Source organism: Passer domesticus, chromosome 1 (assembly GCF_036417665.1).
Source record: "Passer domesticus isolate bPasDom1 chromosome 1, bPasDom1.hap1, whole genome shotgun sequence".
NCBI lineage: Eukaryota > Metazoa > Chordata > Aves > Passeriformes > Passeridae > Passer > Passer domesticus.
The window spans coordinates 45275936-45292653 of record NC_087474.1 but is presented as its reverse complement, the minus strand read 5'-3'; the positions used below and the strand labels follow the sequence as shown (position 1 = coordinate 45292653).

General features: G+C 40.9%; 1 protein-coding gene across 9 annotated transcripts in view; it reads right to left on the bottom strand.

Moving 5' to 3' along the window:
• BBS9 (Bardet-Biedl syndrome 9) overlaps positions 1-16718 on the bottom strand; it is a 286276-nt gene that overhangs the window by 269279 nt on the left and 279 nt on the right. For 3 of the 9 annotated variants that reach the window (XM_064417658.1, XM_064417621.1, XM_064417649.1), the window contains exons 1-5: positions 16506-16708; positions 15317-15437; positions 12447-12597; positions 11242-11306; positions 8697-8810 (exon numbers count right to left, since the gene is read on the bottom strand). In XM_064417658.1, the coding sequence (XP_064273728.1) occupies positions 8697-8810; positions 11242-11306; positions 12447-12597; positions 15317-15428 (442 nt within the window). In that variant the 5' untranslated portion in view covers positions 15429-15437; positions 16506-16708. Of the gene's footprint in view, positions 1-8696; positions 8811-9094; positions 9175-11241; positions 11307-12446; positions 12598-15316; positions 15438-16505; positions 16710-16718 lie in introns of those variants that run through there. The other 6 variants (XM_064417653.1, XM_064417668.1, XM_064417689.1 and 3 more) reach the window with 4 other exon arrangements.

Sequence of the window (16718 nt, the reverse complement as noted above, 5' to 3'; positions counted from 1 at the left end):
TGTGATGAGGACTCCAGAACTGCAAGCAGCACTACAGGTGAGGTCTCACAAGGGAGACAATCACCTCCCTCACCCTGATGGTCATGCTGCTTTTGATGCAGATGCAGACCAGGACACGCTTGGCCTTCCAGGCCGTGAGCACAAACTACTGCCTTACATCCAGCTTTCCATCCATGAGAACACTCAAGCTCTCCTCTGTAAGACTGCTCTTAATTAATTCATCTCCCTGTCTGTGCTCATCTGGGATTGCCCAGACCCAGGTGCAGAACCTTGCACTTGGACTTGTTGAACTTTGTCAGGTTCCCATGGGCCCACTTCTCAAGCTTGTCCAGCTGCCTCTGGATGGCATCCCATCCTTCAGGTGTGTCAATCACACCACACAGCTTGGTGTCATCTGCAACTTGCTGAGGGTGCACTCAATCCCACTGCTTAGATCATTGATGAAGGTATTGAAGAGCACTGGTCCCAAGACAAAGACACCACTTCTCATCAGCCTCCACCTGGACATAGAGACAGTGATCGCAACTCTCCTGCTGCATCCATCCAGCCAGTTCCTTATTCAATAAATGGCATATCCAGAAAATCCACATCTCTCCAGTTTGGAGTTAAGGATGCCATGTGGGCCCACGTCAAACACCTTAGAGAAGCCTAGGTAGATGACATCCATTCACTGTCCTTTTTCAACCACTGCAGTAACTCCATCACAGAAGGCCACCAGATTGGTCAGATATGATTTGCCCTTCGTGAAGCCATGCCTTAACATTGCTTCCAGAATGACCTGCTGCATAATTTTCCCAGGCACAGAGGAGAGGTTCACTAGTCTGTAGTTTCCCAGATTTTTCTTTCTACTCTTATTATAACAAGAGAGGTGTTTCCCTTTTTCCAGTTACCAGGCTTTGCCTGACTGCTCTGATTTTTCAAATACAATGGAGAGTGGCTTTGCAACAACATCAGGCAGTTCCCTCAGGACCCTGGGATGCATGTGATCAGGCCTCACAGACTTGTGGCTATTCAGTTTCATCAAATAATCCCAAACCTGCTCTTTGCTTACAGTAGGAGAAACTTTGCTCTCCCAACTCCCACTAGATGTTCAGGGACTTGAGAGACATGGGAAACCTGACTACCAGTGAAGACCAAGGCAAAACACTCAGTGAATACTTCAGTCTTCTCCACATCTGTCGTTACTGGTTCTCCTCTGTCATTTATTGGTCTCCTTGGCCTTTCTTTTCTGACATTGTATACTTACAAAATAGCTTTTTGTTATTTTTCACATGCCTCACCAAGTCCTGTTCCATCAGTGCTTTGACACTTGATCCTATCCCTACACATCTGAATGATATCACTGTATTCTCCCCAGGTCACCTGTCTTCTGTTTCCACTGGCTGCACATTTCTTTCTTCTCAGTTTGAGGACTAGATCCTTGCCCATCCATGCCAGTGTCTGCCCTACCTTGCTTGATTTCTCACACATTGAGATGGAGAGCTTTGTGCTGCAAATGACAGCTCTAGTCAGCTACTTTGTCCCTAAGTTTTTCAGGGCATCTCATTCACCAACTCCTTAGATGTCTGGAAGTTCACTCCTCCAAAGCTCAGGGTCCTGACTTTGCTTCTTGCCAAGACCATGCTCCTTGAGCTCACAAACTCAGCCAGGCGAGGGCTGCAACAGCCCAGGCTGCCTCCAAACTTAACCTCTCTAATGAGCTCATCATCTTAAACTAGGAGCTTGAGCCAAATACCAGGTCATTGGTATTTGACTCATAAAGACTCAGAACATACTACAGATGTGAAAACAGAAAATACTTTCCAAGATAATTTAAACTATCAGCAAACATCACTTCATATAATGACAGCTGAATTCTTAGCAGAGCAGTCTCTGGTGGTGTAATTGCATGATGCCATAATAGTACAACCTGACCTTATAAAACTTATGTGATGAATGAGTTTATAGAAAGTAAAATTTTTGTAAAGCTGAGTACTCACCATAAGTAAGGGTGCAACATAAATCTTAAAGATATATGCCTTTTCACCTTCATTTTCTTACTAAAAAAAAAGACAGCTTAAGGTAGAGAAAGCTCAAGGTCTTTAAATTTTATATCTGAAGTAAACCACGAAGTTTACAATATGTTCATTACTTAAGGGCTGTGACATTTTGTGGCTAGGTTAAGAGTTCACTTGGTTGAAAACCAGGGTTCAGCACGACTGACTCATGATTCTAACATGAATCATCCTTTCTAAAATGACCCATATGCTAGAATTGGAGCACTGGATGACAAACTCAACTCATAGCTCTAAGACCATGAGGAAGAGTTCAGAAATACGAAAAGGCAACATGCATTCTAAACAACAAAGGCAGTGTCTAAAAGTTAACAAAGTCTAGGCTAAAAATATTAGGTTTTTTAAATATAAAATCAATAGCTGATCTTTATATGTCCCTCCTTGATAGTTTCTTGTTTTTATTTTAGCACCAGTGTTCAGAGACAGCAAGGAACAAACACAGAGCTAAAGCAGCAAAGAGATATAAAGATTTGCATTATAATCCTTTGCCACAGATTTTAAAGTTCTAAGTCACAAACAACTCTGCCTACACTGCGTTTGACTTCTATATTTTCATCTTTGTAGGTGTTTTCCATTTACTATTTTTAAACTTTTCCATTAGCTTTGTTTAGAATTCTAGCTAAACTTATAAGGGATTTCATAGTTATTTCTCACAGCCCTTTGCTAACAGTCTACAACCACCAGAATACATTTTGTTTCAATCAATAAGACTCTTACCTATAGAGGTTTTCAGAAAGTGCTTTTGTGCTTTCTATACCTCACTAAGTGTTGCAGTAAATACACCTGCAGAATCAGTTCCAGAATAAATGCAGCTTTAGAAATGCTAACTGGTAAGCGTTGTAAGACGACCATCTAGTGGTGACAACAACGACTTGCACTCCACTATTTTTCAGAAAAAGGTACAGTTAATCTATGCAAGCCACTGGTCAACTTCTCAGTCTTTGGGTTTTTTATTCTACAGCTTTAATAGTTTCTTTAATTTAGGTTTCAACTTTCTATGATGAGAATGAGTTTACATTTCTTCATCTGTTCCTGTTATGAGAACATCTGTCTCAATTCTTCCACATGTGAAAATTGCACATAGATCAAATCATTAATCTGAAGACACCAGCAAGAATGAAATTTAGAAACAAGGCTACAAAATAGGTTTTTTTACTTCACAATACTCTCCACAGAGAAATCACTAACAGCATTTTTCTTAGTACAAGAAACAAAAAAATGAACAGTTGAGAAGTGTGTCGTACATTGTATGTTTTACATCTCCATCACATTTCAATCAAAGAGATGTGCTGTCAAATAGACCAAAATATTACAAGGGTCTAAGCTTGCCATAAACTAGCAGGGACAGAACAACAAAAACTTACACTGAAGAAAGCTGAATGAAAATGCAATACATATATAGCAGTGTTTGTTTCTGCATTTCAAACACATGAAACAAATCCAGACAGATTAAAATCATCAAATTATAGAACAATTTGGGTTGGAAGGGTTCTTTAAAGGTCATCTAGTCCAAACTTCCCCCACAATGAGGAGGGGCATCTTCTAAATCAGATTGCTCAGAACCCCATCTAATCTGACCTTAAGTGTTTTACCACCTTCATTGTAAAAAATCTTCCTCCTTATATCTAACCTAAATTGTACCTCTTGTAGGATGAAGCTTTTGTCCTCAGCTTTCCTTTAGGCTCCCTTTATGTATCTCAAGACCACATTAAGGTCTCCCGGAATTCTTCTTCTCCAGGCTGAACTACTCCAAATCTCTCAGCCTGTCTTTGTAGGAGAGGTGCTCCAGCTCTCTGATCATCTTCATGGCCCTCCTCTGCCCCAACAGCTCCATGTCTTCCCTGTGATGAGGACTCCAGAACTGCAAGCAGCACTACAGGTGGGGGTCTCACAAGGGAGACAATCACCTCCCTCACCCTGATGGTCATGCTGCTTTTGATGCAGACCAGGACACGCTTGGCCTTCCAGGCCGTGAGCACAAACTACTGCCTTACATCCAACTTTCCATCCATGAGAACACTCAAGCTCGCCTCTGTAAGACTGCTCTTAATTAATTCATCTCCCTGTCTGTACTCATCTGGGATTGCCCAGACCCAGGTGCAGAACCTTGCACTTGGACTTGTTGAACTTTGTCAGGTTCCCATGGGCCCACTTCTCAAGCTTGTCCAGCTGCCTCTGGATGGCATCCCATCCTTCAGGTGTGTCAATCACACCACACAGCTTGGTGTCATCTGCAACTTGCTGAGGGTGCACTCAATCACACTGCTTATATCATTGATGAAGACATTAAAGAGCACTGGTCCTACTACAGATGCCTAGGGAGCATCACTTGTCATTCTATATTTCTATAGGATGGTAAAGGGGCTGGAGAGGAAGCCTTATAAGGAGCAACTGAGGCCACTTGATTTGTTTAGCCTAGAGAAGAGGAAACTGAGAGGAGATATCATTGTGGTGATACCATCCACCTGAGGGTAAGTAGAGGAGCAGGTATTGATCTTTCACTCTTGTGACCAGTGACAGGACTTGAGGAACTGACAAGAAGGTGAGTCAGGTGAGGTTTAGGTTGGATACCAGGAAAAAGTTTTTCATACACAGAGTGCTTGAGCAGGCTCCCCAGGGAAGTGGTCACACCACCAAGTCTGTCTGAGTTCAAGAAGTACATGGTGTGATTCTTGGGGTGTCCTGCACAGGGTGATGAGTTGAACTGGATAATCCTGATGGGTCACTTCAAACTTGGGATTTTCTGTGATTTTATGATTCTCTAGATGCAACCATACAACTAATTCATCATCCAGTGAACAGTCCACCCATCAAAACCATCTCTCCCCAGTTTAAAGAGATGGATGTTGTGGCAGAGTGTGTCAATGGCTTTACACAAGTCCAGACAGATGACATTCGTAATCCTTACCTTATCCACTAATGTAGTCGCTCCATGGCTCTCTACCACTAGACCACTAGTTGATCTGTCAGGACTTGCCTTTAACGAAGCCATGCTGACTGTCTAGAGTCACATCCCTGTTCGCCATGTGCCTTAGCACAGCTTCTAGGAAGTTCTGTTCCATGACGTTTCCAGGCACAGAGCTGAGGCTGACAGGTCACTACTTCCTGGGAGCATCCTTTCCAGCCCTTTTAAAATGCATTCAATGTTTCTCTTTTTCCAGTAACCCTGGACTTCACCTGCTGCCATGACTTTTCAAGAACCATGGAGTGTAGACTGTCAACTACATCAACAATGTAGTTGTCATCAGAGCTCTGGGATGCCTCTCATTCAAGTCCCATAGACTTAGGTTCCTCAGGTGGTCACAAAACTAATCTTTGCTTGCAGTGAGAGAGACTTTGTCCCCCCACTACCCGCCAGAAGACAGATTACAAGTGAAGACTGAGGCAAAAAAGTTGATGAGTTCCTTAGCCTTCCACTCATACCTGTTTGGCAGTGTTGTTTCCTTTGACCTTCCTTTGGCTAATGTACCTGTAGAAACCCTTCTTGTTGCTCTTTGCACCCCACACCAAGTTCATCTCCAGCTGTACCTTGGCTTTTCTGACCCCATCCCTACTCAACCAGACAGCATACCTATATTCTTCCCAGGTCACCTCTCCCTGTCTCCACTGGCTATGCATTTCCTTGTTGCCCTTTGTTTTGACCAGTGGGTCTCAACTCAGACATGTCCATCTCTTCCCTTCCTTTCCCAATTTCTCACACCTGGGGATCCTGAGTTATTGCACTCCATAGAAGGCATCCTTGAAGATCTGCCAATTTCTGACTCCTTGTCCCTGAGGGCAGTTTCACAAGGGGTCCAACTAACTCCTTGAAGAGTGGGAAATTTTCTTGCCTAAAGTTCATGGTCCTGACTTTACTTTTCACCTGCCCCATACCCCTCAGGACTGCAAACTCAATCTTTTTTTTTTTTTGTCAGTGTTAAATCCTACGGCTGAGTAGAATGCTCTGGTTTACCACTGAAGGTATAGGATTAAGAGCTCCATAAAAAGAAAAAACAAAAAACCTTCAGCAAGAGAAATCTGAGCAAGACTGAGCAACTTCATAGATCAAGTTCTCTGTGTCAACTCCTACAGAATTCTTTGCTTCCTCAGATGAAAAATCACGTTCTTGGGGGACTGACATTCACCCTCCTCCCCAGCACTCCCACGGCATGCTTTCCCTGTATGCATGCTTTCCTCCTTCTGTTCAACTGCTATTCTCCTACATCTGCTTCACTACTTCTGTGAACATGACCTGTGAAGGGCCTCTTTCACTCTCACATTGTTTCAAACATGCTTGAGTACAGCAGTAAGACACACATGAGTCACAGTAGTAACAGACGGCAAGAAATGCAAAATTTCTCCCTATATTTTCTTTTTCTACTTCCAGACTGTGGTGCAGAAGGCAGACTGTTAGCAAAGCAAGCTCATTGCTGCAGGCTTAGAGCACCGCCATGAATTAACCTTTACTGAAGGCAAGAAACACTGTTAGTAGATTCCTGAAAAGAATTCCAGAGAAGCCTGTGGAACACTGATGGACAAAAAAAAATAAAATGTTTATTTACTTACAGACTTTCAGTGGCACACCAGAACATCTGCGAACAGATACACATTGATAGCATGGCAGGCTAGACCAGGACAGGCATTTGTTTACTAAAATTAACAGCACTTGCTATCCTTTCTGCTTCACTCTGGCTGGTCTTGTGAGATGGAAATAAAACCACAATACTGTCCTTCATAAGCCTCAAGGACAGAACAAGATGTTAAAGATGATACCTAAAAAAACCCTGAAATAGATTCACTGCAAAAGGCTTGGGGCAAGATTAAAAGCATTTCCTTGATAAGAAATCTAATCAGATAGTCCAGGAAAGCCACATAAAAAGAACATTCAGATCAGGATATCTACCAAAAAAAGAATATTCCTCCATTTTCCAAAAGGAACTTTCCCCAGTGTCCATTTTGACAATTTCTCTGATGCTTCAGCACATGCCTTACTAGCCTCCTATCAGTTAACTGAACGTTCACTATAATTTTCCTAGATTTTGATCTTAAACAGAAAACATCTTGATCTTACAATATGAATATGTATTATTTATTACATAACATAAACCTCTGCCTTCTTTGTTTAGAGATCATTCTTTGTCCAACAGCAATACACACACATATGTGAACTGGAACATGGTGAAGAAAAAAGGAAAAGGCAATTAGCACAACATACTAACACAGAAAACTCACAAATTTACAGAACTTACCAGAGTTTCTTCTGCTGTTCTTTCTGCTTTGTCAGGACTGACCCTCATTTTGACCATCCTAAGTGTTGAAAAGTGTTTGGCTTGCTGAGTAGGTTCTAGGATAAACATTAGCTCCTGTCTCCCTAGCCTGAAAAGACACCTTCTCCATCAGATTACTTGCTCCCACTACAGCTCATGAGACAGGTCTGGCATCAAGATTGAGCTGGTGATCAGACCTCTACTTAGGCCTCCATGGTAAACAAACATGCATGTAAAAAATCCAGAGAATTTCTTCTGCAGAACTGCATGGTGGTACATGTTTACTTGTTTTATTATTTCTGAACTGTTCCAGACACTCACAACACTTAGTTTACTCTCCCCTATACATTTGTCACTGTAACTCCATTGTAGAATGTCAGAAAACATCATTCCTTTTTATCAGATTTAGGAACTTCTGTATTGTCTTTCTGCTTTTAACAGGAATATGTCCATACCATATACACTCATTTCTCAAGATACTCATAGCCCTTACACCTTCTCATCCACATGAGCTGACCATTTTCCCCAAGGTAGCTGTAAGAAATTAGTAGGTGAAAATCTCTTCAATCAGTAAAGATTTTGGTCAGCCCGGGGGCAAGCCTGAGTTTAGGGTAAGGCATTGCAGCATTATTACTGGAAGGTTATTACAGACACAGAACTGAGGGACTGTCTACATACATTTGCCATATTGATGCAGGAGACTTTCTGCCTCAGAACGTGACATCACTCTGCCAGTTTAGTGACACCACTTTTGTTGATGACTGTCATTCCCCCAAATATTTTTGGGCAATCTTTACTTCTGAAGAAAAGGAGATGTTATGCAAAGCCAATCTAAATGCTTCCAAATCAGAACACAAAAGCAAGTACACAGGTCCACAACTGCAAAAAATACTGATATTTATTAAGTTCATTCAAATATACAAATACACCATAAATATTATTGTCCACTGTTCTGTTTTCCCAGTCTAAGTAGTTTTTTTAGAAGTCTGCATTACATATCTTTCAAGACACTTGATACCTCACGTTCAGCAAAAGAAGATGGGAACTTTTTAACTTGTCCAGGATAAGCAAGTGCAGAAAAGTAAAACAGAATTAAAGCACAGGAGAAAAAAATTACTTTTAGATGTTGAAGTACTTTACAAGGGAAGCCAAGATTTCTGTCACATTTTTTAAAATCAATGTTATCCATGTAAAGTCATATGCCGTTCAAAATGTGAGAAAACAACTATTCTGCATTTAATATTCTTCTCTCATTTCAACTTGAGTTATTTTCAATGTGCATCAGATAAAAAGTACCATCATGAATAGAAAGATGTTTTCGTCTAGACAACAGCATTATGCTGCATTTCAAAATTCAGTTAAATAACTAATTATAAAGAATATACAAGGAGCTTACCTTTTACACCACCAAATGGGCCATAAGTCATATTACAAGCAGTTCTCTGAAGGTTGTGCTCATACATCAGTTTAATCTGATACTGGTTCCCATGCTCCACATTCCCCTGAGTTCCTATAAAAAAAAAAACCAATGGGTAAATATTTATTAATTTGATACACACACTGTGGAAGAAGTAAAGGAGCATCAGTGTAAACAATCTGAAGAAAATTTAACTTAATTTCTAGTGACTTTTGAGACACATAGGCTCACACTGCTGCTTTATGGAAAAAAAAAAAAAAAAAAAAAACACACCACCAAGTTACAAAATTCCTAAAAGCCAGAATTATGCATGGTATAGAGACCTCACAAAAGGCTGAGATTTTATTACTTAAATGTATTTTTCATGTTGGGCACACCTCTAAGATCAGAAAAAAAGCTTTGAGTCCCACTCTTCAAAGGGGAGCTCTTATGACTCTCTAGTTATTTGGTAAATATACTATATCTAACAACCAGCTTCAGCTGCAACAGTCTTTGTCTCGAATTAAGCTGTAGATGGTCATTAACTACAATTTGACAAAGCTGTGTTTAGGGCACACTCATCACTTGCCTTTACTTTGCCTGACATTGAATGGAATGATCAGCAATGCAAAGATAAAAGACAAACATATGGTAATGAAAATATTTTTGTGATATACATCACATTCTCTGAAAAGGTCTGCATGAATTTTAACTTCCTGACTCCTTCAAGGAACTAACAGAAAATAAAAATCTTTCTAAAGAAACTGAAGATCCTCTTTCAAGAATCAAGTTTTTCCTGAATGCCATGAAGAAAGTAAATCTCATTACATAAACTAATACTTAAGGACTAATATTCGCAAAAAAAAAAAAAAAAAGGTAAACCAAATCCTTTGAGAACAGTCATATCAGTTGGGAAAAAGGTGTTTTGCACAAAATCCTATCACACCTTTAATTATACAAATATTATTCCAACAACAACTTAAACAACATTCTATGAAAGATTTGTATTCTATGCTAACCTTTTAGACAATTTCTCCAAACAAATCAAACACAGTTTGTTTTAAACAATAACCCCTAAAGCAGGCCCACATTAGGGAAAAGACTGGAATAGACATGAGGGAAAAAGCCCTGCTGAGCAGTAACTAGATAATAAGCAACACTTCAGGATAAACAAGTTAGAAAGTAGTCAGTCTGTGTATATTGACTGCAATACAATATCAAGGCCATACTTTAGTCAGCCCTGAAGGATGCTTTCATTTGTCAAAAGAAGCAGCATAGTGATTTTTAGTATGAATAACAGATATGGTAGCATGTATAAAGCAAGTAAAGATTCCACTTTATGAAAGTGTCATTTGCCTTAAAAGCATAAAGTAGTAATAGTTATTTCTCAAAGGAGCTTGTTGAGAGTACCCATTCAGATTACAGAAATTCCCATTAAAGCATGAATGCTTACAGATTAGTATGAAAGGTCTGTTAAAAGATAGCAAAATTTTACCTTTATTATTACTTAACTGCTTAAGCCATGTAGACCAAACAGCAAATTATAACTACTAAAGACTTCTAGACTTAATGTTGTATGCTCTTAATGCAAATTTTAAAATGAATTGTTTTAATAAAAATTGTACTGGTAGGCTACAATCCTGAGGCATAAACACTGTTACAGCAAAGAGAAAGCACGAAAACTGCAGCACATCTCTAAGAATCCCTCCTCAGCAAAGACCACTTTCACAGATGTCACCAGATAGGCAAAGAGAGCACATTTTTGTAAACTGACTACAAGGCTGTAAATAGGAAACAAGCTGCTCCTACAAGAAAGCTGTGCTCTTGTAATGAAAGGAATCATGGAGTGTGTCCCTGCGTGGAGAAAATGAACACCACCATGCTGTCTATTGAATTTTGAAGATGGGTGTACCATTAATAGAGCTCTTAAAGCTATGCTTTCCTCAGAGTATATAGAAGAAAAAAAATCAAAGCACAGAATATGTATTTCATTACTAGGCTCTTCACATACAGAGAGAATATATCATATAGAATTTCCAGCCAAAGGCAGTAGAAGAAAGAGGATTTAAGACAAAACACAGTGGTTTCACCTTCTTACCAGTATTAACCTTCTGTCTTCTCATGGGCTATTTTACCAATACTCTGGCTTTCTAAAAAATTATCTGGACTCCCGAGTTCAGAAAGAATCATAATTGCTTCTTTTTAAAGAGCTAAGTAGGTTGGCATTATCAAACCATTTGTTCATGAGCATGTTGAACAGTAACACCAATTCATAAAACCATAATGAGAACTAGGTGCTCACAGTCACTGCTAACCACAGACCATCACACACATCACAGCATCTCAGGCATGGAGCACATCAGCAAACCTCTGCTAAACCTAATTAGTATTATCTCCTCTTCATATGTGGGCTTGAGTGAAAGAACATGACTGCAGATCTTCAGTGATAATGAGCAAATAGTGCATATACCAAGTTTAACATTAACCTAATCCAAGCTTTAGAATACACTTAAAATCACTGGAAAGCTTGGATCTGTAAACTAACCTGAAACAGCATACACAGAGAGTTTTCGGCAATGCAACACAGCCAGATGAAGTCCTTCAGTACCACTGTAAAAAAAGAGTATAAAAACCACTATTTTCATATAAATTCAAATAGAATTCAATCAGGATAAAATTTAAGAAACATGTTGAAATTGCTCTCATGTGTAGGCCAAATGCAAAAGTTTAGGTGTTAGATGCTAGCATAAAAACTCAGAAGTACTGATCTTCCTAAATTCATGCTGAAGTGTTTGGAGTTAATTTTAAAATCGAAATTAATCCTTTAAGAACATATTTTGAGATTCACATATGAAGAGCAACCCAACTATGTTCCCAGTTTGGTTTGAAACTCCTTTGAAAGAAGGTGCTGTTAATCCTTCATGGAGGGACGATATGCAGATCATCCCTCCAAACAAGCATTATTCAGCAATATCAGACACTACTATTTTTTAAATCCACTTTTGTACTAGCTGCATGGAACCTTCAAACCTTCACATTCCTCTTCCTCCAAACACAAATAGTATTTCTAGCAAAGTACTTGAAATGTTTTAGCTCATTTCACAGAGTAAGACATTATCTTTCCTACAAAGGGTCACTCCATGAGCACTTGACTCTTTGATCTCAGAGCACAAATCTTCTCTATGGTTAGCACAAGTTTTACTTTCATTTTTTAAATAAAGTTCATGCTACAGTATTAGAAGTTCATTTCAAAATTAAAATGACTCTTTCAAGAACCAATTTCTAAAATGAAGTTCTCTTAAGTAGATTCTCTTACAGCCAATTAACTATAGGGTGTTTTCCTTAGACACAGTATCTCTCCTCCACCCGGCCACTTGTTTCCACTGAATTCATTGGAATTAAGGATCTTCTATCTATCAAACAGGAAACAACTGACCAGTTTACATCCTAGACCATAACAAGTTAGTCAAGTATTCTTAACACCTTAAAAGACAATTTTAAATGTTAAGTTTTTCCTGTTCTACATACTTCTAAAAAATTGTATAACTATCTGGAAGATTATCCTCTATATACACCTTAAGTAAAAATTCTCTAATATGAAGATGCTTCAAGAAGCAGATCAAATGCATATTATAGAAGTCATAGATGTGATTAATAGTTGTCCATCTAGAAAAGTCACCCTGCAAAACAAAGGAAGAAAATCACATCTAAGATTTAAATAAACAGCACCGTAGCCTGCCATTTACTTACGAAACAAACTTTCCCACTTCCACCTGCAATATTGGTTCTCGCAACTGCACTTCCAAGAGCAAGTCTTCAGGCTGTACTTCATCTCCAGGTTTCACAGGATGTGGATTAAAGATTCGGAGATATCCGTTATAACTGCCCACAATAATTTTATCTAAAAAACAAACAAAAACAGCACATAGGATACTACACAATACAATGCATACGTGGAATTCAGTGCACTGCAGAGTGCTTCAAATAATACCCTAAAAAGACAGAATGCTGACATTATTCAATTAATGTTCATTATGCTCTGTCTTCTAGTTTAACTTTAGCAATTACATTTTTTGCAGATATGTGAATATCTGTCAGCACCAGTGATGGCAGCAATGGAGTTAAGTGTTTATGGGTAAGAATCAGGGAAAAGGCCAATGAGGCAGATGTCATGGTTGGAGTCTGTTACAGACCACCCAACAAGGACAAAGAGGCAACAAAATATTCTATAAGCAGCTTGAAGAAGTCTCACAATCACCAGCCCTTGCTCTCGTGGAGGACTTCAAGTTACCAGATGTCTGCTGAAAATATAACACAGCAGAGAGGAACCGCCTAGGAGATTCTTGGAGTGTATAAAGGATAATTGCCTTACACAACTGGTGAAGGAGCCAACTAGGAAAGGTGCCCCACTGGATTTGCTGTTTGTGAACAGAGAAGGATTTGTAGGTGATATGATGGAAGAATACCATCCTGGCTGCACGAGCTTTGGCTGGAACTCAGGAAAAAGAGGAGATATGACCTTTGCAAGAAAGGGCAGCTGAATCAGGGGGGCTGAATCAGCTGAATCATAAGGTTATGCAGGAAGAAAATTACAAGGGCCACAAGGGACATAAAACACTAAATATGTTTCTATCAATATATCAGCAACAAAAGGATGGCCAAGGAGAATCTCTATTTTTTATTGGATATGGGGAGAAATATAGTGACAAAGGATGAGGAAAAGGCTGAGGTACTTAGTACTGCCTTTGGCTAAGTCTTCAATAGAGCAACAGTTGTTCTCTGGGTATACACAGCCCCTGAGCTGAAAGACAGGAACAGGGAGCAGAATGAGGCTCCCATAAAGTAGGGGATATGGTCAGCATTTTGCTCCATCAATTAGACACAAACACAAGTCTATGGGGCCAGCTGGGATCCACCCAGGAACACAGTGTGGAAGTGCCCACCAAGCCACTCTCCATCATTTATCATCAGTCCTGCTTACCAGGGAGCTCCCAGCTGACTGGAAGTTAGCAAATATGATGCCCATACACACAAAAGGTTAGAAGGAGGATTCAGGGAACTAGAAGCCAGTCAGCCTGATCTCAGTACCCGGGACAGTCATGGAGCATATCATCTTGAGGGCCATCATGCAGCTTGTGTGGGACAACCACAGGATTAAACACAGCCAGCAAGGATTTACAAAGTGCAGGTTCTGTTTGACCAACCTGATCTCCTTCTGTGACAAGGTGACCATCTTAATGGAAAAGGGACAGATTGTGTATGTTGTTTACCTCAACTTTAGTAAACCTTTGACAGCATTTCCCACAGCATTCTCCTGGACAAACTGGACAGTCACAGCTTAGACAGGTATATTGCTTACTGGGTAGAAAAGTGGCTGGGTGGCTGAGCCCAGAGAGTGGTGGTGAATTGAGTTACATCCAGCTGGTGACTGGTCACAAGTAACATTCCCCAAGGCTCAGTACTGGGGCCAGTCCTGTTTATTATCTTTATCAACAGCCTGGATGAGGGGATGAAGTGCCCCCTCAGTAAGTTTGCTGATGACACCACGTTGGGTGGGAGGGTTATCTGCTGGAAGGTAGGATGGCTCTGTGGCATAATCTGGACAGGCTGGAACAATGGGGTGAGGCCAATCGTATGAGGTACAACAAGGCCAATTGCCAGGTCATTCACTTCAGTCACAACAACCCCATGCAACACAACAGGAGTGGGGAAAGGTGGCTGGAAAGCTACCCAACAGAAAAGTACCTAGGGTGATGGTTGACAGGAGCTGGAGCATGAGCCAGCATGTGCCCAGGAGGCCAAGAAGGCTAATGGCATCCTGTACTGCATCCTATACGGCAACTGTATTCAGTTTTGGGCCCCTCACTACAAGGAAGTCATGGAAGTGGTGGAGCACAGCCAGAGAAGGGCAACAAAGCCAGTGAAGGGCTTAGAGATGCAGCAGGGGCTGTGAAACCTAGATGGGATATCAGGAAATATTTCACCAAAAGGGTTGTGAAGCATTAGAAGATACTTCCAAGGGAAGTGGCTGAATCACCACCCCTGGTGGTATTTAAAAGACAGGCAAAAACAAAGTTCCAAGGTGAGCATGATATCATAAAGACACCAAGAATTTATTAATTTTTTAAAATACATAAAACCCGTCCCTGACAGCAAAGACCATTTCACATTATTAATGACTACACAAAAATGCAGGATTTCCTCAGACAGAGTCACTTACATCCCAGATCAAAAGGGTTGTTTATTTGTTTTTCTAAATTATTAACTTTTTCACTTTCACCATCCTTTTTTCTCCTCTTAGGTTTTTAGAAGTCACAATGTGTTTCCTCCCATGACTAACTGAAAATTCTTTATTTTAATAATATCTACCATTGAAGGAATAAGACATGAGAGAAGTTACTAGTGAACACAAGCAAGAATTAACATATTTAGCAGCATACAAATATAAAAAGATAGAGAGCACTCAATTTATCTTCTTGAGCTTACAAGGACACATTAAAGATAGCAGACATAAAACTAACTAGCCAACTAGCCTGGCTAACAAGCTTTCAGCATGCATTGGTCAAAGCAAGCCTACAGCTGGGTGGCTTAAAAGCCAGCAATTTTAAGTCTGAATTTACCTTGTCCACTGCCACTATTATCAACATCAGCAACACACAGACAGCCTTGGTCAAATTCTTCCTTTTCTCCAAGTATGGTGGACCACCAGTCTCTAGCTTTAAACAAGGACATTCTTCTTTACTGAAAAGGAAACAAACCATTGTTAAAGTTTATACTAATAAATGCAATTGTTTATACAAAAAACTTTTTCTTTGTTAGCAACAGGTTTCCTTAAGTATATTACACCTCTCCATTTCACATTGCCCTAGTGTGAGCTAAATAAATGTTAATTCCAGGTGTCTGGAGTTTCTGGTTATACAGTTCAGAAAACAACCTCAGGAATCTTACAGTCATTAGTTGAATTAGATGTGACAGACGCTGCTAGATATATAAAGAAAATGCAACAAAATGACAGACTTTTAAAAACTTAAATGTTAAATGCCTTCTGTTACCAGCACTATGTAATGAAAAGTTTTTAAAGTCACAGAACTGAGTTCTCTTCTCTCACCAAGGAGTACCAACAAAAAGAAATAAAAACATTCTGATGCAAGTCTTCTGCAAGAGACATTATTTTTAGACAAGTAAACGGAGACATAAACAGACGATATCAAAACTTCCACCGCATAATCGCCTTGAAGATGCTCCAGTGACACGACTAAAGAACTCGGTCATACAGGGCACAAATCAGCTTTTCTGCTCTCTACCTGATGTTATTTTAAGAAGGGGGGAGGGAAGGAGCGAGGAGACTAATCCCTTTGCGGGCAGCTCGACAATAACATTATCCTAGCTCAAAACTCACAGCTCCGTGCCTGTGCACCGGGACACAGCAGATCCCACACAGGAGGCGAGGGCTGCCGTGCACCCGCAGCTCCAGCGGGAGCAAGGGCAAAACCCGGGATTCGGAACGAATCCCTGCAAACCCGCGCCTTCCCTCTCTGAAGGAAACCAAGTCCGACAAACAAAAACACGTCTTTTCCAGCTTTTTCCCGTCGCTATGCCCGCTAGGCAACCTGCTGCCGCCGAGTGCGGGCTGGCACGGCACAGCCCAGCCCTCATCACACGCGCCCTCTCACTCCCTCCTGCCCTCCCTCAGAGTCCCTGAGCAGCACACACAGCACCTACACCGAGCCTGGCACACGCACACGGACACATACGGACATACATCCCCGGGGACCTGGAGCAGGGAGACGGAGCCCGGCGGGGGCTTACTTGGGCGGGAGGCGACAGCTGCCTGGCACGGCGCAGTCCGAGCCGCCCCGGGGCGGCAGCCCTGCTTCCTCACAGGAGCTCCTCGCTCAGTCGCGGCCCGAGGCGAGGCACAGAGCAGCAGGGCTACAGGCGCATTCCCACCGCCGCCGCCATCTCCAGCATCCTCCTCTCCCCACCACCGGCACCAACCGCTCACCGCCCCACGCCCCGCCC